This window comes from Ananas comosus, unplaced genomic scaffold, assembly GCF_001540865.1.
Source record: "Ananas comosus cultivar F153 unplaced genomic scaffold, ASM154086v1, whole genome shotgun sequence".
In the NCBI taxonomy this organism is placed as follows: domain Eukaryota; kingdom Viridiplantae; phylum Streptophyta; class Magnoliopsida; order Poales; family Bromeliaceae; genus Ananas; species Ananas comosus.
Genome location: NW_017893132.1, coordinates 3,045 through 30,181, shown reverse-complemented (window position 1 = coordinate 30,181; position 27,137 = coordinate 3,045). Strand labels below are relative to the sequence as shown.

Here is a 27,137-nt window from a genome sequence, read left to right as displayed (position 1 = left end):
TTAATAAGTAATGTTTTGTCTTAAAATTTTAAAAATTGCATAGGTCTGATGTTTTGTGCTGCTAATGTTCATACCACTGCATCTTCAATACTTAATTTGCTATTGCTGCTACTTTTTTTTTTTTGGGTTAAGCATTGGTTCCTCTAAATTTGTCATACTCCCCTCCTACTTGGTTGTTTTTTATTATTTTAAAGCCCTACAGCTTTGTTGCTACTACCAAACTAGATTGTTATTAATGTTGTGTTTTTTCTGCTGCAGCTTTGGTTCCTTACATTTTCTGCCTGACGTTCTTCTTCGGTATGAATGTTGTCCAATATTTTTCTTCATAATTACTCCAACTCTTTTTTTTTTTATAATTTGTTTTAAAAAATATAGGACAAGGCTAATAATTAAAATTTTCAATGATACTGTTGCTTTTGGTCTTCTGTTAGTTTTTGTCCTACTGCTACTCTGAGATGCAAAAGGATAATGTTGTGTACCTTTGTTACTCTTGATTTTGATACTACTTACGGAATTTTCACATCTTATGCTGAATCTGAAGCTCATTTTATTACTTAATAGGTGTTCTAATTGCAAAATGTAAGTTTTTTTTTCTAATATATTCAAACTCTAAGGCCCTATTTGGATGCGTAATTAAAAAACTCTATGAAATTTGTGGTCTAGATAAAATAGTTAAAACATTTTCGCAGAATTTATAAACTGTCGTTTTGGTCAAGATGAAATAGGAAATCCAGTGACTCTAAAAAATTCCGCGGATTCAATTTTTACACAGTTTGGATATGCATTGTGCAATACCATGGAATTTCTCAAAATTTTAAAATAAAAATTTAAATTTAAATAATTTAATTAAAATTTAAAATTTAAAATTTAAAATTTAAAAATTTTTAATTTCAAATTTTAAAAATTAAATTTAGATTTTTCTATTTCAAATTTTAATGTTTTTAAAATTAAAATTTAAAATTTAAAATTTAAAATTAGAATTATGAGATTTGAGATTTGTAATTTCAAATTTCAAATTTAAAACTTAAAATAAAAAATTAAAGTTTGAAATTTGAAATTTGAAAATGAAAAATCTGAAATTTGAAATTTAAAATTTNAAATTTAAAATTTAAAATTTTATATCTAGGTTGAAATTTAAAATTTTATGTTGACATTTAAAATTTAGAACTTGATACATATTTAGGATAAGGGAACTCAAGAATGGTTGAATTCTTTTTCTTAGATTACAGTTGATTATAATTTTACTCTATTTTTGGAGTATAATTTAACTATACTCCAAAAGTTACGTTATCTTCTTCTTCTTTTTTTTTTCTCCCAAGCACTTCACAGGATTTATAACAATTAAAGATCTAAAATTTTGAATTTTTAAATTTTAAATGCAACAAACTTTGAAAGATAATTAAAGATAATAAAGTATAAAAGTTAACTGGTTATAACCAGAGCCGGAATTGGGCCCGGGCATAAACACGGCCCAGCCTATGGGCAATATATGGGCTGTGTATAGGATTTCAAAAATTATAACTTTAGGTCTGGGGGAGACTTGGACATGTCCAAATTTAAACAAAACATAATTTTTTATGAATAGAAAAACTAATTAAATGCCCAGTATTGTATATTCAGTCTTCAAACTCAAATTTTTAAAATTATCTCTAACTCAATTCTCTAAAAGTTTTAAGTTTCTGAAAATCTAATTATTTCACACTTTACATTTCTAACTTAGTTTTAAAAATAAAATAAAATAAAATAAGTAACTTGGCTACTTTTATCTAAATAAATAATTATTAAAATGTGTAATTGAAACTTTAAAACTTAAAATTTAAATCTAAATTCTGTATTTATATTTTAAACATTTATGTTAAAGATTTACAAATTTAGAATTTAAAATTAAACCTCTTATATTAAAATTTTTAAATTTGACACAAAGGGGATTAGAGGGGGATGTAGCTCAATAATAGTGGAATTTTTTTTGTTAGGTTGGAGCGGATTATCATTTTACTCAATTTTTTAGGGTATAATGTAACTATGCTCTAAAAAAGTGGTGCTCTTTTGAGCCTCCAAAACAACTCATAGGATAAATTTTTTGTAAATATAGCATAATTTAACTATATTACATTTTATAAATTATCCAAACGGACATGCCGAGTTTTGACTTATCGTCTGATTAAGCTCTAGAAGAACCTGTGCCAAGGGAATAAAGGCAGAGTGGTCGAGTGAATTTGTTGATTGCTTTTGCGTTAGATTTGCTGTTACTACAGTAATGAAATTCCAATTTAAATCATTTCTTTATAATTTAAATTGGTTTTTAGTTCATTTGCAACAGTTGATTTATTTATTTATTTTTTTATCTTCTAGCTATAACTCTTTCATTTATTTGTTTTCCTCCTTTATATTTACAATTACTTTTCGATTAATTAAAAAAATTAATTGTTTGCATATATAATAATACTACGAGAAGCTTATATTTTGACTTCATCTTTGTCTGGGATGAAAATAAACTTTAATCCTTTTTTATAGATGCTCTAAATTTCTTTCCTAAAATTTAACTTTGCATTGGGAAAATGCTTTTCATACATTTCTTAGAAGCAAAAAAAATTGTTGGGTTTATGATATTTACACAGTTGCTACTATTTGTTCTGCTATCATTTTCCTTGCCAAATTTTGGATTGCAAAATCATATATATTTTTCTAATTATTTTTTAGGTCATCGTGAGGAAATATCTGCATTTTGTGAGGATCTATTTGTTAAGCAGTCTAAAAGTACTATTTTGCTTGATAATTGCTAGGTACGTCCCTTTTATTCATATGTTTCTCATATTATACTAAACGTTGCACATTTTCTACATCGATTTGTTTTTATTATGGAATGTAAAATGGTTTCTTCCATTTTTTTATTTACGTTTTCCATTACTCTAGGGCATCATCCAATATAAAATGGATTACAAAGTAATGAGCAAAGAAAGGCGGAAACTTCGTAAATGTATTCTCGATAGGCGTAGAAAGAATGTGGGGTTTTCGGCCACGACAGCTTTGCCTGGCAATGATGAATATTTGTCTTTGCATTGTCAATCAACTGATATTTCGCGAAGAAAACGAAAACGAAATTCGATAGATGACAAATTACCTGTTGCTGCAACATATAAAGGGCAAGACATAGAACAGTTAAACCTTGGGTTGCAAGAATATGAATGCCAATCGTGCGGTGCCCTATTTTGGTATGATGAAAGGATCAAATCTGGCAATGAAAATATTCCTCGATTTTCACTTTGTTGTGGTGATGGCAAAATTTCTCTACCATTATTGCAAGAAACCCCTGATCTACTAGATCATTTACTGAACTATAATCGGAGTGCTGACTCGGTAAATTTTCGAGAAAATATTCGTGTGTACAATTCTATGTTTGCATTTACATCGATTGGGGCCAAAATTGACAATGAAATAAATAGAAAACCTGGTCCTTACATATTCAGAATTACCGGACAAAATCACCACAGAATGGGTTCTTTGCTACCTGTTGATGGAGAACAACCCAAATTTGCTCAGTTATATATTTATGATACGGAAAATGAAATTGAAAATAGAATGAAGTCATTTAATGCATCTGATGAACTTCAAAAAATTGATAGAAATATTGTTGGACGCCTTCTAGAAATGTTCGATATCAAAAATGTGATAGTAAAATCATTCAGAATGGCAAGGGACCGATTTAGAGAAAATGATTATTTGCCTATTCGTTTGCGATTGATTGGAAATCGAGTTGACGGATCACAATATAATCCTCCCTCATGTTCTGAGATTGCTGGATTAATAATTGGTGATTTTGGTAGTGCAGATCGTCAACGAGATATTGTGGTTGAGCACAAAATGGAAGGACTAAAGCGAATAAGTGATTTGCATCCTTCATTCATGGCTATGCAGTATCCTGTATTGTTTCTGTATGGAGATGATGGTTTTAGAATCGGCATCAAATATAATAATGATTCACGAAGAAATGTTGGTTCTAGGAAATGTGTTACAATGCGTGAATTTTATGCTTATAGAATACAAAATCGAATAAATGAAGGAAAAACACTAATAAGAGGAGGTAGACTTTTTCAACAATATTTAGTTGATGCATTCTCATGTGTTGAAGAAGACCGACTTGATTATATTAGGAGAAATCAGGCAGATTTACGGCCAGAAATTTACAAAGGAATTAAGGATGCTGTTATTGCAGGTGATGTTGATAGCAATGCTATTGGTAAAAAAATAATACTACCAGCGAGCTTCACTGCTGGCCCTCGTTATATGATTCAGAATTATCAAGATGCAATTGCTATTTGTCGGCATTGTGGCCATCCTGATTTGTTCATAACTTTTACCTGTAACACGCAATGGGCCGAAATACAAAATGCCTTACAATTTATTCCCGGACAAAGAGCAGAAGATCGTCCTGATATCGTGAGTAGGGTTTTTAAGATGAAAGTTGATGCTTTGATGTGTGATATCAAAAAAGGAAACTACTTTGGGAAAAGTATAGCTGGTACGTGAAATTGTATAATTTCATCCACATTTGACAATTTTACTCTTTTTTTGTGCTTACATTGTCACGCCCCGGATTACACGTTCCCCGGGCACGCCGACAAATCCGCCGTATACAAAGAAATTTTCCCTGTATACGAAGCGAATAGCTGTACCTGTAAATCAAACACTACTACGAACAGTAGTAGAGAGCTGCTAGAGAAAACAGAAGCTAAATAAAACAGAGTTTCATATACATAGTTCAGATCCAAAATACAGAGCTACTCGCACTAGCGAGTTAAGTCAACTATGTACATAAACTCGAAACAAAACATCTACCTGCAGTAGGGCACCTCTAGCTCAGCACGTCGGGTAGGGCTCTAACTCGCAACGCCCTTGCCTCGATCCTGGTCCGCAGACGGTGCAGAAACCTGTGGCTCTGCAAAAACATAGGTAACAACTGGGCGTGAGAACTACTGTAAAAACAAGTAGTCCTCAGTGGGTACCGCCCAAAATAACATCGGTCACCCACTAAGTCTACAGAAGGGAGCAAGGATAGAAGGAAAGCAGGAAGCATACTCTACCGCTATCATCCACTACACTATCATGCTCTACACTAACCAACTGTAGGAAATGTCAAATCTGACCCAATCCAAGTCGGGACTGTAAGCATACCCGTCCCCGGGACTGTGAATACACCCGTCCCCGCCCTGTTGCGACTATCGGGCTCTATCCACTCTAACTGGTCCGTGGAGAGCAAGTCCAACTGGCATGAGCGACACCAACGCAAAAGCACAAGCCTGACTCCGGAGTGGCACTCGTGGGCGCTACCCAACCGAGTATGCAGTGTATCTCTGTCGAGCTCAATCAGGCTCCAACTAGCCAAAGTCAAATAATTGACTCAAACTGGTCTAACAACCAACAGGTAACGTGCCCTCGGCACAATCTGACGCCAAAAAGGCGATACGGGTCCACCGTCAACTCTGACGGCACCCAACAGTCCGGAACAACCTGAACGACCCTGTCAAAATCCACTCGGCGAGCCAGCACGAGTGTAAATACATTCTAAACTACCTGGAGTACTCGTCTCGAAGAAACTGCGACAGTACAATTTTCTGACGGCTCCTAGAGCTAAATCAGGTAGTTAAAACTGGTGACAGATCCAAATCGCAAGTTTTCTCCTAATTCAATTTCCAAGTCCAACATGTAGAAACCATTTAATTTAAGTATGCCATGCTCCAAATTCAGAATTTACCAACAATAATTAAATCCACGAATTCGAGCTAGAAAAGGCTATAGCAACAATCAACATTTATACATGTCGACGATTAGAACTTAGGAGTCAAAACCGATGTAACCCACCTTAAGTGCTATCTCCTGGCAGCAAACGAAGCCTCGGCCTAAAAGGAACTCTGCTGGATTAATCGGGGATCTCCAAGTCCGGTCGCCAAGCCAACGCCAAGCTAAAACGACAAAAGTCCACAATTCAGTCCCCGTTCACAGCAGCTGAGAAGAGCATGATTTCGACCATACTAACCTTGACCAAAAATTGCAAGTGAGGGCTCTGTGGATTCCTCTCGAAGTCCCGAATCCAATGAACCAAGTCTCGTCGCGATCCGACGCTCCTACGCGGAGAACGAGCCGAAACACCAATGGTCGACGCTGGAACCTGCGGAACAGCATCTCTGAAATCTGCTCGGCAAACAGCAGCTTAGTAAAACTAGGGTTCGACAGGGCAAACCTGCTCCAAAAATCACGATCTTGGGCTCAGAATCTTCGTCTCGAAGTCGCGAATCTAGCACGCCAAATTTCGTCGCGTTTCGACACTCCTACACAGAGAACGAGCTGAAACACCAATGGTTGACGCTGGAATTCTGCGAAATCAGCACATTGCTCGGTTTGAAGATGGTTGAGGTACTCGAGGTAATTGCGACCAAATTACCTACCTCAACAGCGATGAACTGCGGTGCGGCGACAGGAACGGCGAAGACGCACCCTCGCCCGGCCTCCTCGCAGCGCCCCGGCAACACGTGCGCTCGAACGGCTCGCGGCGCGACGTCGGCGACGAAGTCCTCAACCGTGCTCACGATCGGCCTAGAGAGAGAGAGGAGGGAAAGAAGGTGAAAATTGGCTAAATCTCTCTCTCCCTCAGCTCCATCTCAGGCTAAGTATAGAGAGAGAGCTGAGGTGATACAACCAATGCTGCTAATTACCAAATTAGCCCTCCACTGACTCTCTTGTACCGGTACACGGAAAAATGCTGTACCGGTACAACAGAGTAAAAATCCTGTAATTTCGCAGATTTTCACACAGAATGCAGCCCTCGCGTCGCACGGAGTCCGTTTCGAGTCTATTTTGTTGGAGGTTAGGGTTTTTAGGTGCTTAAAGTATTACACCAAGAGACGTCAAGTTTGGAACGCTCAACAGTGTTACCTCCAGCGTAGGAAACCCTAGAATTTTTAAATAAGCTATTGGGCTCCAGAGATATGGGCCTAATTACGCTTTCACTTATTGGGCTTGTATGTGAACATATTATTTGGATTATATTATAACAGAATATCCAATAACAATATATCCAACAATCTCCTCCTATGTTCACCATACAGCACAATCCAATACAGTGGTCAGTGTAATGTTCAAACAATTATGAATCATCCACATTCAGTCCAAGACAACCAACTCGGATTAAAAACTCAATCATCAATTGTAATTCAAATGAGTGAAATATTCTTATCATGAATCTGTTCTGAGATCGACATATCCAAAATGATTCTCAAAATCAGTTCACAACCAACATATGAATAACAGTCAAATATAAGTAGGACAGTCAAAATAATCCAAGATCTTACAAATAAAAGAAAATGACATAATAATGTTCACAAATAGAGATAGCCAAAAACAAGTCTTAAGTAAATGGACTTCACCAAAACAGATAATAGTAGGTGAACTGTCAAGTTCCCGTACACTCTAAATGATATATATATTCATTCATCAAATAGATCATCCTGATCTGGATCTCACTTATTAAGCTCTCTTCCATCCCTGCCATCCTCTGTGGAATATCAAATATAAATTTCATATTATCATGAATTTAATCATTTGAATAATCCACTAAAAATGTCTAGTTCTACTAAAAGAACTTAGCATCATAGCATCAGGCAGAGAAGAATATATATTAATGTCATAAAGAATCATAATAGCATGTTCACAAATATCAAGCCAGTTTCATAAATTATGAATAAAGCCTAAATAGTTTGATTTATAAAGAGCCATCAACTTAAGTTTATTTGTAAGAGAATAATCATTGTCTAGTTTCGAAGAACATGACCAAAACCAACAGACTTCTTATGCAGATAGCTATTTCTATGTTTCAATTTGGAATGTCACAGTTACTAATTCTTTTAAGTCAAATAATCTAGCATCAAGTTTGGAATGAGATCATTTAACTAAGAAAAGAATAGTCCAGCCTAGTTGAATTGTATCATCAAGTTTGGAATGACACAAGCCTTCCAGGTAGAACTTTGAACTAGGTTAAAGTCATTTTCATCAAGTTTGGAATGAAACAACTCACCTTTTCAAATTAGTCCGCAACCATGAACATCGATGAAACATATAAATTGTGCTTGACCACCAAAGGAAAGAAGATTCGATAATTCAAAACATACAATTAGAAAGTAAGTAAATGGTAATTAAGACTAATTTACATAGTCTTTAACCCCATTTCCCCCACTGTTTTGAATAATCGATCTTTAGTCATACCTTTTGTGAGAGTATCGGCCATGTTATCCTTCGATCTCACATCGATCAAGGTGATAGCCCCTTGTTCTCTCAGATAATTCAACAACGCATGTCTCAGTCTCACATGTCTTCTCTTTGAATTAAAGAAAGCATTTTTGACAACTTGAACAGCTGCTTGATTATCACAGAACAGGCTTAAAGAATTAATCTGTAGCCGAGTCAAAGGAATATCCAAAATCAGATTCTTTATCCATTCTGCTTCTTCGCCAGCGGAAGCTAAAGCAAAAAGTTCCGATTCCATAGACGACAAGGCAATACAAGTCTGTCTTTTGGATTTCCAAGTAATAGCAGCTCCACCCAAAGTGAATACATATCCACTTGTGGACTTACTATTTCCAATTTCTGAACACCATGAGGCATCAGAATATCCATCCACAGTTGGAGGATAACCAGAATAACATAGAGCATAATCTTTTGTACCTTTAAGATATCTCATCAGCCTACTAAGGGCATCCCAATGCTCTTTACTAGGATTACTAGTGAAACGACTCAGCATGCCAACTGTAAAGGCGATGTCGGGTCTAGTGCAACTCATAGCATACATGAGACTACCAATCAGTTTTGAGTACTTTAATTGATCCACACTGATCCCTTCATTAGGACTCAGTCTTTTATTATAATCACATGGTGTCTCACTCGGTTTACAATCACTGTATCCCCAGGTAGAAAGTAGCTGCTCAATATAATGAGTCTGGCTAAGGGAGATGACTTGCCTTTCAAAACTTACTTTCATACCAAGAATGGTATTAGCAATACCAAGATCTTTCATGTCAAATTCTTTAGCTAAAGTAGCTTTCATGTCACTCACTACAGAATGATCGGAGCCAAGAATTAACATGTCATCAACATATAAGCAAATGATGACTATCTTATTTGACACAGAACGATGGTAAAGGCATTTATCTGAATAGCTAGACTGAAAGCCATAACTCTTTACCACTTTGTCAAAATTTAAGATGCCACATCTTAGGTGCTTGTTTAAGACCGTACAAAGATTTATTCAATTTACAAACTTTGTCCTCAAGACCTTTCATGACATACTCTTCAGGTTGTTCCATGTAGATTTCTTCATTTAACTCTTCATTTAGAAAAGTTGTTTTTACATCCATTTGATGCACTACAAAGTGTTCAATAGATGCCAAAGCAAGAAGAATTCTTATAGTTGATAGATGACACACAGGTGAATAAACATCAAAATAGTCTATTCCACTCTGCTGTTTATAGCCTTTAGCTACTAAGCGTGCTTTGTATCTGGCTATTGATCCATCATTATTCAGTTTCTTTTTCAATACCCACTTACAGCCTATAGCCTTAGCCCCTTTAGGCAAATTGACTAGCTGCCAAGTGTGGTTCTGCAACAGAGAGCTCATTTCATCATCTATGGCTTCTGCCCACAGTAGGGATTCCCTAGATCTCATTGCTTCTTGATAAGAAAATGGATCATCCTCGAGATGGTAAGTAACAAAATTCTCACCAAAACTTTTGGGAACTCTCTCTCTTGTAGATATTCTAACTGGAACTGATTCAATAGCCAATTGTGTGGGATTAGTGTCAGAAGGGCCTGCTTCAGATTCTACAGGAGATTCTGAAATCATATCTGTAGATCCAGAAACATTCAAGCCATGATCTCTGAGAAACTTATTCTCAAAGAATTCTGCATTTCTAGATTCTATCACTGTGTTAGTAGATAGATCTAAAAACCTATCTGCAGCACTATCTTCTGCACTGCCTAGATATACACAGGTAATGGTTCTAGGTCCCACCTTAGGCCTCTTTGGATCTTGTATTCTTACATAAGCAATACAGCCCCAGGTCTTAAGAGTATCATATCTACAAGGATGCTTATGCCATATCTCATAAGGTGTCATAGACAATTTAGAGTGTGGCAACCTGTTCAGGATGTGATTAGCAGTCAAAACTGCTTCTCCCCAATAGGAGGAAGGCATGCCAGCTGTAAGTAACATAGAATTTAACATTTCAGTTAACGTTCTATTCTTACGCTCAGCAACACCATTTGATTGGGGTGAGTAAGGAGCAGTGGTTTCAAGTATTATGCCCTCTGAAGCACAAAATTTCTTGAACTCTGTCATTGTATATTCTCCTCCTCTATCACTCCTAAACCTCTTAATTTTCATGTTGAGTTGATTTTCTACTCTAGATTTGAAAATTTTAAACTTTTCAAAAGCCTCATCTTTCGATTTCAACAAATAGACATGACAATATCTAGAAAAATCGTCTATGAATGTTATCAAATACTTTCGACCACCTCTAGTGACGTAATTTCTAAAATCACAAAGATCAGAATGTATTAGCTCAAGAAGTTGTGTGCTTTTAGAAACCATCTTAAAAGGTTTTCTAGTGATCTTAGCTTGTGCACATACTTCACATTTGTCAAATCGAATAGAAGTATCCAATGGAATGTTATGAGTTTTAGCTAGATGTAGCATTTTTCTGTAGTTCACATGTCCAAGTCTATTGTGCAACAACTTTGGATCAATCAGAATAGAACTCACATGGTTTATGCTATCAGTATCTAAACTCAACCTATACATATCATTAACCATGAATGCACAACCGAAATAACATGAGTTAACTGATAAGGTTACTCTACCATTCATAGTTGAAAAGGACATACCAGCTTTATCANTTTCGAGTCTATTTGACGCCAACGCGACTCGGGCTTGTCTCGACACTCTCCAGAGCTGTCGACAAGCCCTCACTGTCAGAACCTGGGGTCTCACATACATATTCTACTATTTTTTTTTTTTTAGATTTGTATACAATTGAATTCCAAAAAAGAGGACTTCCTCATGTCCATATCTTAGTTTGGTTGCATCTAGATCATAAGTTACCAACGAGTGCGGATATAGATTCAATCATCTCTGCAAAAATACCAGATAGAGATATTGATCCAATTGGATATTCAACTGTTTCGAAGTTTATGATACATGGACCATGTGGCTCTGCAAATTCTAAAGCACCATGTATGTCTAAAGGTCAATGCTCAAAACATTTTCCGAAAGAATTCATAGACGAAACGAACATAGATGAAAACGGATTTGCTATTTACAGAAGAAGAAATAATGGAAGATTCGTGAAAAAAAACAATGTTAATCTTGACAACAGATATATTGTGCCACACAATTTACCATTGATAGTTAAATATCAAGCTCATATTAATGTTGAGTGGTGCAACAAGTCAAGATTGATAAAATATTTGTTTAAGTATATCAATAAGGGATCTGATAGAACAAGAGCTGTTATAGAAGATAATAATGTGTGCAATGAGGGTAGCTCTAATAAACAAAATGATCAAGTTGATGAGATTAAAAAGTATTTGGACTGCAGATATTTATCGGCATATGAAGCTATTTGGAGGCTATACCAATTTGATATACAGTGCAGAGAGCCCACAGTTGAACATTTGACAGTACATTTGCCGATGATGAACAATGTAACATATCATGAAAGTCAGAACTTACTCGATGTTTTAAATAGATGTAATGTGGAGAAGACAATGTTTATTGAGTGGATGGCCATAAATTCAAAATACGATGATGCATGCGAACTAACATATGCAGAATTTCCGACTAAATGGGTTTGGCATTCGACTGAAAAAGTATGGACAAAGCGTAAGAGAGGAAATCGAATTGGAAGAATTGTTTATATCCATCCGAATGCAGGTGAACTTTATTTTCTAAGGATGCTTCTAACAAAGGTTAAAGGTCCAAAAAACTATACTGAGATTAGAAACATTGATGGTGTTGTGCATGAAACTTATCGCGCTGCATGTGATGCACTTGGGTTGCTTGGAAATGATATGGAATGGCGACAAGCATTAGAGGAAGCATCTCATTGGTCTTCTCCTGCTGATTTGAGACAACTTTTTGTTACTTTAGTCATTTTTTGTGAGGTTGCTGATCCAGTTAAATTATGGAATGAGTTTTGGAAAATGTTTACTGATGATATTATTTACAAATTAAAGAAAGTGTTAGGACTTCGTGAGATTCACATGCCTGAAATTGAACTGCAAAATTATGTCTTATTTGAATTGGAAGTATTGTTCAATCAAAATTCAAGCTCACTCTCCCAATTTAACCTCCCAATTCCTAATCGATTTGTCCTAGAAGATATGAGCAATAAATTGTTAAGAGAAGAACTAGACTATGATGTATGTGCTTTGAAATTAGAACACACAAAATTATTTGAAGGATTGAACGAAGAGCAATTAACAATATATAATTCTGTTTTGACCTCTATTCATGAAAATAGAGGGGATGTGATTTTTGTGTATGGACATGGTGGGACAGGAAAAACTTATCTTTGGCAGACAATTATCTCAAAAATTCGCTCAGAAGGCAAGATAGTATTAGCTGTTGCTTCATCTGGAATTGCCTCTCTTCTACTTCCTGGTGGGCGTACAGCACATTCAAGATTCAAGATACCTATAAAATTAGATGAGTATTCAACATGTGAAGTGAAAAAAGGAAGCCAACTTGCAAAATTGCTTTCTTATGCCAGCTTAATTATATGGGATGAAGCACCAATGAATCATAAAAACTGTTTTGAAGCTTTAGATAGAACATTGAGAGATATTTTAAAATCAGATGATGGAGGAACTGAGCAACGTTTATTTGGTGGCAAAACTATAATATTTGGAGGAGATTTTCGACAAATCCTCCCTGTTATTGTTGGTGGGACAAGGCAAGATATAGTTAATGCATCAATCACCAAATCATACATCTGGGACGTTTGTAAAGTTTTTCGGCTATCAACAAATATGAGATTGCTTAAATGTCCATCTAATGACATGTCAAAAGAAGAATTGGCGAAGTTTGCTAAATGGATACTTGATTTAGGTGATGGTAAATTGAATGCCATTAAATTAGACAACGAAGAAGAGGCTACGTGGATCACAATACCTGACGATTTGCTCATCAAAACTAATGGAGATGGTGTTAAAGATATTATTTCTGCTATTTATGGGGATATTCAAGAAAACTACAATAAAGTCTCATATTTAAGAGATAGAGCTATTATTACACCAATGAATGAAACAACTGATGAAATAAACAAATACGTTCTTTCTTTGCTGCCAAATGAAGAGAAGGTTTATTTGAGTTCTGATTCACTTTGTAAATCATCAAGAAATGCTGAAGACAATGATGTTCTCTATCCTGTTGATTTTTTGAACTCTCTGAAATTCAATGGTGTACCTAATCATGAGCTTAAATTAAAAATAGGGGCTCCAATAATGTTGCTACGCAATATCAACCAAAGTGCAGGATTGTGTAATGGAACTCGGTTAGTTATTACTCAATTGGCTTCAAGAGTTATTGAGGCACAGATTTTCACTGGAAACCATGTAGGTGAAAAGGTTTATATTCCTCGCATTGTAATGAATGTGACGGAAACAAAATGGCCTTTTACATTAAAAAGAAGACAATTTCCTGTTCGTTTATGCTATGCCATGACAATTAATAAAAGTCAGGAACAAACACTACAAAAAGTTGGACTTTATTTGCCAAGGCCTGTATTCTCACATGGTCAGCTTTACGTTGGAGTTTCTCGAGTTACATCCCGGGATGGAATACGAATCCTAATTGAAGATAAAGAGAAGACTTTGGAAGGATATACACAAAATATTGTCTACAGTGAAATTTTTTATGATTTGAACCAATAATAGATAATTGCAATTTGAATTAGATTGTAAGTCTAATTTTATGATGTCTTATTTTAGACATAATTTGATGCAATTTATTATATTGATGAAATAATTACTTATATATTAATATATTCATTTTTTTTTTGCAGAATAGTACAAAATGGAGTTTGTACTTTTGGACCAGTTAACGTTACAACAGCAAAGGAGAAAAATCAAAATTAAAGTTTCTAGGGTATGGGAATCCGTAATACCACGGCTTAAAAATCAGATTATGAGCTTGGAATGTCTTTTTATAGATGAAAAGGTTGTTGCATTTTTCATCCATATCTTTAATGCATTTACATGTTGATTGTTGATTTCTTATATAATATTGTATTTTTTATTTTGTAGGGCTATTCTATGCAAGCTACCATTCGAAAGAATGATGTGCAACATTTCAAGGCGTTAATATCTGAAGGAACTGTATACATTATCGAGAACTTCAACGTTATACCAAGTAGAGATAAGTATAAAGTTGTAGACCGTAAATACATGATATAACAAGTAAATAAATGGACAAAAGTTGTTGAAGCACCAGATAATGCTGAATCAATTCTGTCTTACTGTTTTGAATTTTCTGATTTTGATTACATTAAAAGCAAAAGAAACAATGACACATGCCTTCTAGGTAACTTCATTCACTTTTTTATTTTTATTTTTGTCTAATTAATATAAAGTAAAAATATATATATTTGTTAAACATGCTTTGTGGTGCCTAGATGTGCTTGGAACTATTGTAGCTGTTGGCCCTGTGACTTATACATATGTTAATCATGAGCGAACTCCAATACGAAATTTAGAGATACAAAATTTAGAGTAAGTATCGCAATACTTTACTATCTAATTGTAAAACTTTGACTTCATATTATATGTTAAATTATTTGAATGTGATGATTAAAATAATATAGGAACGATACTTTTCCTGTCACATTGTGGGATCAATTTGCTTTGCAATTTGATGAGAGCGTAATTCGCGAAAATGAAGCTTTCGGTCCTGTCATAATTATCTTTGCAAGCATGAGTGTACGGAATTATAAAGGTGAGGCCAATATTGTCATATATTATAATTACCTATATTTATGTTCATAGATAGTTATGATTCTTACATTTATATTTTATTTACATTCGCAGAGAAGCTCTACCTATCCTCATGTTCGGCATCTAGGTTTTATATTAACTTAGATATACCGGAAGTTTCAGCATTTCAAAATAATTTGAAAAGGTAATTACTATTATATGCATTTTTAATTTTTTACTTTTAGTAACTTACTTTTGTAAGTATTTAATTGCAGGAGAGAAATAAGTGTCGGACCAATTCAGCATATTGAAGCGACACAACAACAAACTGTTAACCCTTATGAACAAATGTTTGCTAATCGCAAAACTATTAGTGAATTACTTATGTTAAATTCATCAGAAGTTGAGGTTAGTATGTTTATGATGTGTTTTATTTTATTCGCCTACAAAATTAGTTTCATAAATCTTCTATTGTTTATATATTGTTATGCATAATATTTCACACATAATTAAATAAATTAGCTTATTTTTTATTATTTTTCATGTAGAATACAAAGTATACATGTGAAGCTAAAATTGTTGAAATTGATACGGCGTATGGTTGGTGGTACAAGGCCTGTTATGATTGCAAAGGAGGAGTAAAGGATTATGACGGCACTTTTTGGTGTAACCAATGTGGTAAAAATGATCAATCACCTGTACCATGGTATATTTCTAATTCTAAAAGCAATATTTTTTAAAATATTTTTTGTTACTTAAAGTCTAATTTCATGTTATAGTATGTTAAATTAATATATAGATGGTTTTTTAAAAAGGTACAAGCTAAATACCATTGTTTCGGATGAAACTGCTTCAGCGAACTTCACAGTTTTTGGCAAATCGGCACAGGATTTGATACGAGTTCCTGCTCAACAACTTGCAACTGCAACAAATTCAAATAGATTTATTCTTCCTCCTATTGTTAAGAATATTATTGGTCAAAATTATGTATTTCAAGTTGGCCTTGAGTCCCGCAAATTCAGTTCAAGTATACAATCATTTAGAGTTACGAAGATTTACCAAAATATTTTGCCTGCAAAGATCAAAATTGAAGAAGAAAAAGAAGAAGATATTGACATTAGAGAAGATAGTGCACCAACAAGTCCTAACAAAACACAAAACGATACAATGGACAAAACATCTGCCAGTGATGTCATAACGAAAACAATATAAGAAAATTTAGTAAATATATTTCTTTTTTACATGATAATTATTTTTTCTTTATTTGAAATAATGTATTTAATCTTTTGGTTTTGCATGTACGATACTCAAAATTTTGTACAAAAGAACTTCCAAAGCAAAGATGGAGGAATCTGCGAAGCAATCGAAAGGCAAAAAAAAAATCAGGTACTAAACATATGAAATATTTATACGAAAAACATAATTTGCTACATCTTTTGTACTAATTTTTAAATATATTTTTTTCTAAAACATTGTGGTGATGAGAAGTGCTCAGACTAACTCAGAAGAAACTGTAAAACAATCAAAGGGGAGGAAGAGAACCTGGAGGTAACACTTAAATAAAATTAAATGAAATAGAGAAATGAATATTTTATATTGCAAATGAAACTTAAGAAAATAACTTATATGTGCATTTTGATTTGCAGTTATATTGACAGTTCTCAATCTGACGAAGAAGAGAAATGAAGACCATCTCTTAGAAATCCGAGACAATTTATTTTTCTATAGAATTTGAATGATATGGATGACAAAGTTATTAGAATTCAATTATCATATATTCTGGTGATGGTGATGCTATATTTTGTTTTTAGTGATTTAAAGTTTTATGAAAAAATCAAACCTTTTGAGGTAAATGAATTCTCCCATTTATATGAAGAATTATGCTGTGTTGTGCAGTTATAATTTTTAAAATATTTGTTTAGTAATTTGGTTTTTTAAACAAAACAAATTATAAAGCCATTTTATATGAATAATTTTGTTGTGTTGTGCTCAAATATGTTGGGCTTCGTTTTATTACTCCAATTTCTATTAATGTTGTTTATGTTCTTAATGCTTGCTGTTTCACTATCAGTTTTGATTCACTTTTTGATGCTGACTGTGCTTCTGTTTCTTCTCCTGCATCTATGTCTAATGGAAGTTTTATTGTTGCTGTTTCTATATTATCTATTGAATATTAAGTTATTTTGATTTTGTTGTTTATCTAAAATAAATGATCCAGTACTTTATAAGTCAAATTATTAATTAGACATGTTAACAATACTTGAAATAATTATTTATATCCTGAATAACTGAAAAAAAATTAATTTTTTAAATGTATTTATAATCTAAGACATTTATATTTAAGTTTTGGGAGCGAATATGTAAACACACTACATGTAAATGATTACGGTTGCTTAACACATTATCAAAGTAGAATAATAATAATTTTGAATTCTTTGGCGCGTCTAATTTTATTCAACTATTTTTACTTAAAAGTTCTAGCCTCATAATTCGTCCCATGTGCATGGCAATTGATCAATTACTTAAAACATGCATGCAAAGTAACCAAACATCCTTCACATGCACAAGAATTACATATATACCTTCATTTATGTATTACAGATATGGATGGAACTAGGCCCATGGACAATAAAGCTCAGTCTGGCCATATAGGCCGGTCTTGGGATGTCGACATTATAACTTTGGACCTGGGCCGGACTCAAAATTTAGGGGCAAAAAAGTCTTGGACCTATTTTTACATGTCCAAGTCCTTATATATATTTAGTTGTATGTATAATATATTATAAATGATATATATATATATATATATATATATATATATATATATATATATATATATAATGTAAATGCATATAATGGGCCACCACTAGCCCGATAAGTATTGGACATTGGACATAGGTCTGGACCGCGTCTTAATTTTTTTAAAAAAAGTTAGGTAAAAAACAAAACTAGCCTGATTTTTTTTTTTTGTCCGGGTTTGGGCATAATGTGACCTGACCCAACCACAGCCCAATTCCACCCCTAATTACAGACACTATTATAAATGCAGACATAGTACGAATACGACTTGAACCCGGATGCACAAGGCATCCCATTAGAAATATATATTTAACTAGATTTTCACCCGTGCGATGCACGGCTAGCTAATATAATAATATAGAATAATAAAAATTATTATGTGATGATAACAAAAAGATTTTTTAATTAATTTTATATTTTTTAAGAAATAAAAAAATATACTATCAATCTTAATTATAGTACATATTAAAGTACACAAGCTAGAGAAAAAAATATTTGGACCAAAATAAATATTCAACTAAAAAATTCAATTCTGCTCTATTATCTATAAATTGGTGTGTAAAAAAATATAAATAAAAAAACTTTGTTGCATGAAGATGAAAAGTTACAGGAGTGACAGTAGGAAAAAAAAATTACGAAATGAAAATTACAGAAGTAACAGGAAAATAATATATTCTATTTTAAAGCATCAATATTTAAGAGCGAAGAAAATTACAGGAGTGATGTGAGTTTTAAATTTTTTCCTCTTTCCAAAAATGCCTCTATCCTTTTTTACTAATATTTTTATGTCCAGAAATTTTCAACCAATCGTTTCAAATAATTAAATAAGTAATAATTTATTTCCAAATAAAAATAAATATTTTTCTTCTCACGCGTAATATCCGCACCGCCAATTTTTTCGCAACATAAAATCCATAAATTTCTCAAATATCTCAATGACTTTGAAATAAAATTTCTTTCATTATATGTGATTTTTAATAATATAGTAAAAGATATTAATTTTTTATAAAAGCGTGAGTTTTTAATTTTTTGTCTTTCCAAAAATGTCTCTATCATTTTTTACTAATATTTTTATGTCCAGAAATTTTCAACCAATCATTTCAAATTATTAACTAAGTAGTAATTTATTCCCAAATAAAGATAAATATTTTCCTTCTCATGCATAATATCTGCACCGGCCAATTTTTTTGCTACATAATATCCGTGAATTTTGAAAATATCTCAACATAATTATAGGTGACTTTGAAATAAAATCTCCTTCATTATAGGTGATTTTTAATAATATAGCAAAAGATATTAATTTTTTAAATATCCAAAATTTTAAATATTAGTAGGTAAATTTGAGATAACTTTTATATATTTTGCTTTTAAAAAATATGATTTAATATTATATATGCGGAAGGTATTATGTGATTGGATATTATATAGGTGGTGGATATTATATGTGAGAAAAAAAAATTAAGATATGCGAATGATAAAATATGATATTATGTGGCCGACGGTTATTAGAAGATATGACATGCATATAAAAAGTGAAATTTGATACGTACTATTTGAGGGCAATTTAGATAAAAAAAGTGAGAGATATTTTGTATTCGTCAGTCAATTAGATTTATTGACTAAGAATTAATATATTTTATAATAATTTAAATAAAATATCCAATATTTTAAATTTGAGATAACTTTTATATATTCTGCTTTTAAAAAATATGATTAAATATTATATATGTTAATATATTTTATAATATTTTAAATAAAATATCCAATATTTTAAATATTAGTAGGTAAATTTGAGATAACTTTTATATATTTTATTTTAAAAAAATATGATTAAATATTATATATGTGGAAGATATTATATTAATAGGGACCGGTATTTTGGAAAAGAGGAAAAAATTCAAAACTAACGTTTTTATAAGTAGTATAGATCAGTAGCTAACTGAAAAAAAATGTATAAACATTCAAAAGATATATCTATTACTATAAACACATACTTGTCATCCTCAAGTAGTATCGTAATCTTTTTTGTTTCTTTACCAGTTTTCTTCTATTCTACTAATTCCAGAAAACTTCCCAATGACATCTGATATAATATAATAATGAAATGTAAGAATCAATATAATATATACACATATTAAAAATTAAATTTTAAAAATTAAATATTTGATGCATGTAATAACTTTTACCTACTAAATATTTGTCATCAGCGACATTATCAAGTATTTCATCAAAAGGGGTAAATATAAATCCATACTTTGATACAGTCAAAATATTTTCTATCTCACGTACAACCGTAGAATATTGAAAATTGATTTTGTAAGGATGATTAGTGGTCCTGTAGGAGCCGCTGCTTTGCCCCACTCCAAACTGGTTGATCACATAAACTATTCCTTCAGTAAAAAGGCCTTTAAATTTATTCAGAAAAGCTTTTCTTATCGTTGCATGTATTCTATCTCCCTAAAATAGAAAATAAACAAATTATGTAGTATCTTTAAAAAAAAAATAAAGCAAATGTATGTTAAATTTGAAAATGAAATCGTATCTTACATTTTGATCAGAAAGAACTAACTTTATAAAAAAAATATAAAGCAAATGTATGTTAAATTTGAAATGAAATTGTATCTTACATTTTGATAAGAAAGAACTAACTTTGATCTTCCATTTGTCTCCAAGAGGAGTGATGTCACGTATTTATATCTATAGTATCTTACATTTTGATAAGAAAGAACTAACTTTGATCTTCCATTTGTCTCCAAGAGGACTGATGTCACGTATTGAATCATACCCAAGTGCCATATCCTGAAAAAAATAAGACATCCAATAAAAAAAATTAATACATCAAATTTAAATAATAAAATAAAAAAATATATGTTCTATTTTAAAGCATTAACATTTAAGAATTAAGAAAATTACAGAAGTGACAGTAGAGAAAAAAAAATTACGAAATAAAAATTATATCTATACTACTTATAAATTCTTTCGCAAAGAATAATTTCAAAGCAACCGCCAATCATTTCGTTTTTACTTTGGTCATCTATACCGATTTTTTCGCAACCAATCATTTCAAATAATTCGCAACAGATTATTCTGTATTTCGCAACCAATAATTTTAAATAATTAATTATTTGCCAATACGAAATTTGAGTTTGACAATTTTTTTCACAACTAACCATTTCAAATAATTCGCCACAGACTATTGCTTATTTCGCAACCAATAATTTTAAATAATTAATTATCTGCCAATACGAAATTTGAGTTTGACAGTTATCTGCTAATACGAAATTTGAGTTTGACCGTTAGATTATTGATTTCGGAACCAATAATTTTAAATAATTAATTATCTGCCAATACGAAATTTTAGTTTGACCATTTTTTTCGCAACTAACCATTTCAAATAATTCGCAACAGATTATTGCTTATTTCGCAACCAATAATTTTAAATAACTAATTATCTGCTAATACAAAATTTGAGTTTGCAATAGATTATTTCCACCGCGAAAAAATAATTCGCAACAGATTATTACGTATTTCGCAACCAATAATTTTAAATAATTAATTAAATCAATAATTTTAAATAATTCGTAACCAAATATCCATATTTGAATTTGACACGTGGCAAGCATATAGAAAGCCACGTGTCAGCTTCTCACATAGGGTTCATTAAGGGTTCTACTTTTATATATAGTAATAGATTATAGATTTCAGCTTTGTAACTTATCTTATTCATATGCTTATATTTCAACTTCATTGTGTGTAATTTATTGGACCAATTAAACTTTTTAGTTTAATTAAAGTTAATTTAGCATAAAACTTAATCATAAATTTATTATTAATATGTTTACTTCACAATTGAAATAAGTTATGTTTTGCTTAAATTTATAAAATATATTTAAAAATATATGTTCATAATATTGCATTTACCTTTTTTCTATCTTACCATTTTAATTTAAAAATATATGTCTATATTATTATATATGTATCTAAATATTCCTATGCTTCGGCAATCCCTTCGTCCACAGCTCCTACCCTAGCAGCCGCCGCGTCCTCTGTTCCCTCTCCATCCCCTCCGCCCTCGCCGTCGCCTCCTGAGCCCTCTCGAACCCTCTCGAAACTACTAGAAGCTTCCGTTGATGTCTGTTTTTTTGGGCTCGCAGAAACCCTACAGCACGCTCCACGACAGTGTCGTGGCGACCGTGGCGGAGGGGGCGGCGGCGGCTTACACGCTTCCGTTGATGTCTGTTTTTTTGGGCTCGCAGAAACCCTACAGCACGCTCCACGACAGTGTCGTGGCGACCGTGGCGGAGGGGGCGGCGGCGGCTTACACCTGGCCAACGGCCGTCACTGGTGATTGAGAATTCTTTCTCGGCGGGTCAGCCACCTCCTACCTCTCCGCCGGTTGCGTCGATGTGAGCACTTCCAAATCCCTAGATCTCCCTCTCTCTGATTCAATCATTAAATTTATGGCATTAAAAGCTTTATTAGAATGGATGTTACTGAAACAAATTACATATTTTGATTATTGAAATAGACAAATATTTTTCAGCAAATTCATCATAGTTTTTGAAATTCTGTGTATAAGTAAATAATTTTTGGTTAACTCTAATTCACCTATTTATAAGTAGTATATTGAGTACAAACCAACTTTGCCTCTGCCATAAACCTACACAGTTTTGATGTTTTTACACCTCTTCCATTGGTTTTATTTATCTTCTTCCTTTTCTAATAATATCTATTTATAAGCCTATGTTAACCCCTGTAATTTTTAATCCATGTGGCATGCTTGGCTTAATTTTTATACATCTACAACCCATTTCATGAGTAAAATTGCCAAAACTTGCATGGTATGGCAACTTGGTTGGATTTTAGACATTTGTTGCAACCACTGATTTCTCTTACAAATTGTTTCAAAGACATTTTAAATGTGGAAACAAACTATACTCATGGTATGGCAACTTGGCTTTCTCTTTTATCTATGGGACTAAACTATTCATGTTGCATGTATGTCTTAATTTGGGGCATGTGGCACCTCCTTGTCAGTTTTTCAATTTCTGTTTAAACGTTTATGACATGTGAGACCCACCTATTGGTTAAGAAGGCTCTTCTAAACCGGATTTTGATCTTCGGAAAACCGGATGCTCTTTTGAATCGGTTTGGCGGTTCATTTCTTTCTTTGATGTCGCTTCAAAAACCATCGTTCCTTTTCTATGGATGAAAAATTGGGCCATATAAAACATCGATTTTCCTTCACTCCTTGACATTTCCATTAGTCCTGCTTCATTCATGGCAAATGATTCGCCTCTATATGGAAAAATGGTCCCACTGTTGCTTACAGGTTTCGGACAAATAATCTCGGAAATATGGTTTCGTCAAGAATGGTGATATACTGCTACAGGTTTTGTTCTTTTCATCCTTTCTGTGTTTAATTTTTTTTAAAATGCTTCTAGCTCTCCTGCTGCTATTTCACTGAATTTGCTGTTGGTGTTGGCAATGATAACCGAACGAAAAAGTCTAATAATTACTTATTGACAAAGTTTTTGCATGGTATGGCAACTTGGATGCCATTTAGGCCACTGTTGTAACCACGAATCACCTTTACAATTTGTTTCAATGACATTTCATATGTGGAAATCAAGTTTGTTTACTGATATAACTTATTGATTATTTGTTGCTTCTTCTACTTCTTTTTCCTACCTTTGCAAATATAGCGAAATAATGGTTATGATTTACTGTAGGTTCGGTTTCTTTCATTCTTTTTCGATTTATTTTTAAAAAAAAAATACTGTTGGCTCTACTGCTGCTGTTTCACTTATTTTCCCTTTGGTGTTGGCGATGATGACCGAATGAAAAAAAGAAAATGATTGAATATCAACATAGATTTTGCATGGTATGGCAACTTGGATGGCATTTATGCAACTGTTGCAACTATTGATCAACCTTACAATTTGTTTCGATGATGTTTTACATGTGAAAATCCCCTCTGTTGATTTCTGATATAACATATTAATTTTCTGAGCCTACACATCATGTTGTTTTTACTCTTTTTTTTGTTGGTTTTACTTTTTCTCTTTTTCCCTGCTTTTGTATGATCCCCACTTTTGATTTTGCTGGATTTGCAATTTTTCAAATCTAATTTTAAGTCCACATGGCAAGTTTTGCTTAATTTGGGGCATGTGGTATCTACCCGACAGTTATGGCATGTTTGGCTTAATTTGGGGCATGTGGGACCAACATGTTAGTTTTTTATTCCTCTTTAAATGTTAGGGCATGTGGGACCCACATGTTGTTTTAGGGTTTAGAGAAAATATATTTTTCTGAATCGGATCCTTATCTTCAAGCATGCGGGACCCGCCTGTTATTTTTCCGATTCTCTTTAAATATTATGGCATGTGGGACCCACCTATTGGTTATAGGGTTTAGAAAGAAAATACTCTTCTGAACCAAATCCTTATCTTGAAAGACGGGTGCTCTTCTGTACCAGTTTGCCGGTTCATTTTTTCCTTTGTCGTCACTTTGGAAGCTATCTTAAGTTTTGCTTAATTTGTGCATGTGGGGCCTACCTGTCAGTTATAGTATGTTTGGCTTAATTTAGTGCATGTGGGACCCACCTGCTGTTTTAGGGTTTAGAGAAAAATATCTTAGTATGTGGGACATGCCTGCCATTTTTATTATATATGGCATGTGGGGCCCACCTAATTGGTTTTAGGGTTTAAAGAACAAATACACTTTTTGAACCCGATCCTTTTGCTTTTTCCATTGTTGTCGCTTTGGGCCGGATCGCTTCGTCGCCTCGGGCCGGTTCGCTTCGTCGCTTCGGAAGCCATCGTTGCCTGTTCGCTTCGTCGCTTCGGCCATCGATGCCGGTTCGCTTCATCGCTTCGAAGCCATCAATTTTCTTCTATGAACAGAAAATAGGGCCAAGTGCATGCGACATCGATTTTGCCTCCCTCCCTGCCGATTCCATTGGCGCCGCTTCATTCCCGTCGAATGATTCCCCTCTCGACTCTAAAATGGTCTCGATTCATTATCGCTTCGTCTTCCAATGCCGCATCGGATCGGTTCGCCGGTTCGTTCCTTTCTTTGTCGCTGCTTCGAAAACCGTCGTTTCTCTTCTATGGAGGAAAATTGGGCCACATACGACATCGATCCTACTTCCCTTCATGCCGTTTCCATTAGCGCCGAAGGGTTGTCCGGCTTCTCCCATATCTCTCAATGCCTATATAATGGTCACACGCTATCTTTTGCGTTGCATCCTACGACATCTACACTTCTAAGAAGATCTTTCATATCCTTTTCGGAAGGTTGCAGTTTTGAACCGGTTTTTGAGATCTCTAAAAATTTGGATCCTTTTCTCAGCTTTGAACCGGTTCGCCAAGGTTTTGCAAGCTATTCTATTACTTCTGCGTTAGATTTATTTTATTTGTTTTTTCTCCTTTATGTTTACAATTACTTTTCGATTAATTTAAGAAATTAATTATTTGCATAGATAATAACACTATGATTTATTTATCTTTTTTATATATACTACTTATAGTTTATTTATTTTTAAAATTAATATTTTCACTTACTTTTACTATATTTTAATAATATTGTAAGGACTGAGATTTTTACAGTGCAACTAAACTCTCTGTTGATGATGTTTATGTGTGTAATTTAATTACATAAGCACTCGTCAAGTTTCAGGAGAAAATGAGCTAGAACAGAGAAGTTACACGATTATTAGTTTTCACTTAAAGTGAATAGTAACCCGATTTTCTGGANACTACAATTTATTTATCTTTTTTATATATACTACTTATAGTTTATTTATTTTTAAAATTAATATTTTCACTTACTTTTACTATATTTTAATAATATCTTTATGTTTTCAATTAGTTTTTAATAAGTTTCACAATTTTTATGTATAAATTTTTGCTTCTTACTTAATTGGCGATGATGACATAATGCAAAAAAAAAGAAGTAATTAAACAAAGTTTCAAGTAATTATTTAAAAAAATAAAGTTTTGGCATGGTATGGCAACTTGGATGGCCTTTTTTTAGGCAACCGTTGCAACTATTGATTTATCATATACTTTGTTTCAACGACGTTTCAAGTGTGGAAATCACCTATGTTGATTAATGATATAACTTATTGATTATCTGAGCCAATACAACCATATTATTTTTACTTCTTTTTTATTTTTAAATTTTTTTTTTGCACTTGACCCACTACTAATTCCTCTATTACTGCTGCTTGATTATTAATGTTGTTTGTTTTGTTATTAGTTTTTCTTCTCTTAGTGCTGATGTTCAAGGATTTCATTGAAACTTTTGCACCTGTTGTACTGATGGAGACGGTTAGAACCGTTCTTCCTTTTACAAGCCAATTAGAATTGCCAGTTTATGAACTTGATATTAAGTCGGCATTTTTAAACGGAGAAATTGAAGAAGAAGTTTACATTGAACAACCTGAATGTTATATTATAGAAGGAAAAGAAAATCAAGTCTATCGACTACGCAAAGCCTTATATGGTGCTGTTGTTTCTGTAACATCTAATGAATCTGAAGTTTCTTTCGTTTTGCTTCTTCTTTTTACCCTTATATCAAGTATTGGATTCTTTTCTTATCCATCAACTATTGTGTTCTTTCTCTTATTGTATTTTTGTACATAGGACATATATGTGAGTTAATTTCTAGCAGAACCTTTTGCATTAATTTATAATTTTCTTGCTACCATGATTGTAAGCTTCATTACATATTTTTCTTTTTTTTGCATGGTATATTTTTTCTACTGTTTCTTCTCTTATTAATTTTGCTCATCCTTTGGCTTTTTAAAAATACTTTTCAATTGTTTAAATATAGTGAGGCATTTTGGATGGCAATTATACAATCATTATAAATATTTGTTTCCCTCAGAAACCGGTAAACCGGCTATTGAGGTAAAGGTTAAAAAAAGTTACTTTGATTTTATCATTTCAATTTTGTTTAATTACACATTGTGGTCTCAAATTTTGATTTTCAATGGTTATTGATTGCATATTTCTGTTTAAAAATGAGAACTTGTGTTGGAGTGATTCAAATTTGTTGTGTTTTGAGCTCAATTTGGTTAGAATCGATAGTTGAGAGATAGCCCAAAAACTCGCAAATAATTGTCTATTTTTGGAAAAAATTTGTAAACTGTCACGCCCCGGATTACACTTTCCCCGGGCGCGCCGACAAATCCGCCGTATACAAAGGAATTTCCCCTGTATACGATGTCACGCCCCGGGGTCCCTTTGAGTTTAGAAGATAGCGGAAAAGCGTCTGAATTTTTTTTTTTTTTTTTTTTTTNGGTGGACTAATATAT

General features: G+C 33.0%; 2 protein-coding genes and 1 long non-coding RNA gene across 3 annotated transcripts; 2 read left to right on the top strand and 1 right to left on the bottom strand.

The window, feature by feature from the left end:
* The first annotated feature begins 258 nt into the window (after nucleotides 1-258).
* Nucleotides 259-16,798, top strand: LOC109705507 (replication protein A 70 kDa DNA-binding subunit B-like). Its single transcript, XM_020226237.1, has 13 exons — nucleotides 259-297; nucleotides 2,701-2,783; nucleotides 14,110-14,264; nucleotides 14,351-14,627; nucleotides 14,719-14,815; nucleotides 14,908-15,038; nucleotides 15,131-15,221; nucleotides 15,292-15,424; nucleotides 15,565-15,722; nucleotides 15,832-16,224; nucleotides 16,343-16,402; nucleotides 16,505-16,564; nucleotides 16,663-16,798. Exons 6-13 carry the CDS (start codon nucleotides 15,017-15,019, stop codon nucleotides 16,700-16,702), a joined length of 957 nt encoding a protein of 318 aa, XP_020081826.1. The 5' UTR covers nucleotides 259-297; nucleotides 2,701-2,783; nucleotides 14,110-14,264; nucleotides 14,351-14,627; nucleotides 14,719-14,815; nucleotides 14,908-15,016; the 3' UTR covers nucleotides 16,703-16,798.
* On the bottom strand, nucleotides 5,762-6,612 carry LOC109705508. The gene is made up of 4 exons (XR_002214773.1): nucleotides 6,444-6,612; nucleotides 6,239-6,371; nucleotides 6,035-6,166; nucleotides 5,762-5,960 (listed from the first exon to the last, which is right to left on the bottom strand). It is a non-coding gene; the product is annotated as an uncharacterized LOC109705508 (long non-coding RNA).
* Nucleotides 11,282-13,978, top strand: LOC109705509. The gene has a single exon (XM_020226238.1). It carries the CDS (start codon nucleotides 11,282-11,284, stop codon nucleotides 13,976-13,978), a length of 2,697 nt encoding a protein of 898 aa, XP_020081827.1.
* Nucleotides 16,799-27,137: the final 10,339 nt, after the last annotated feature.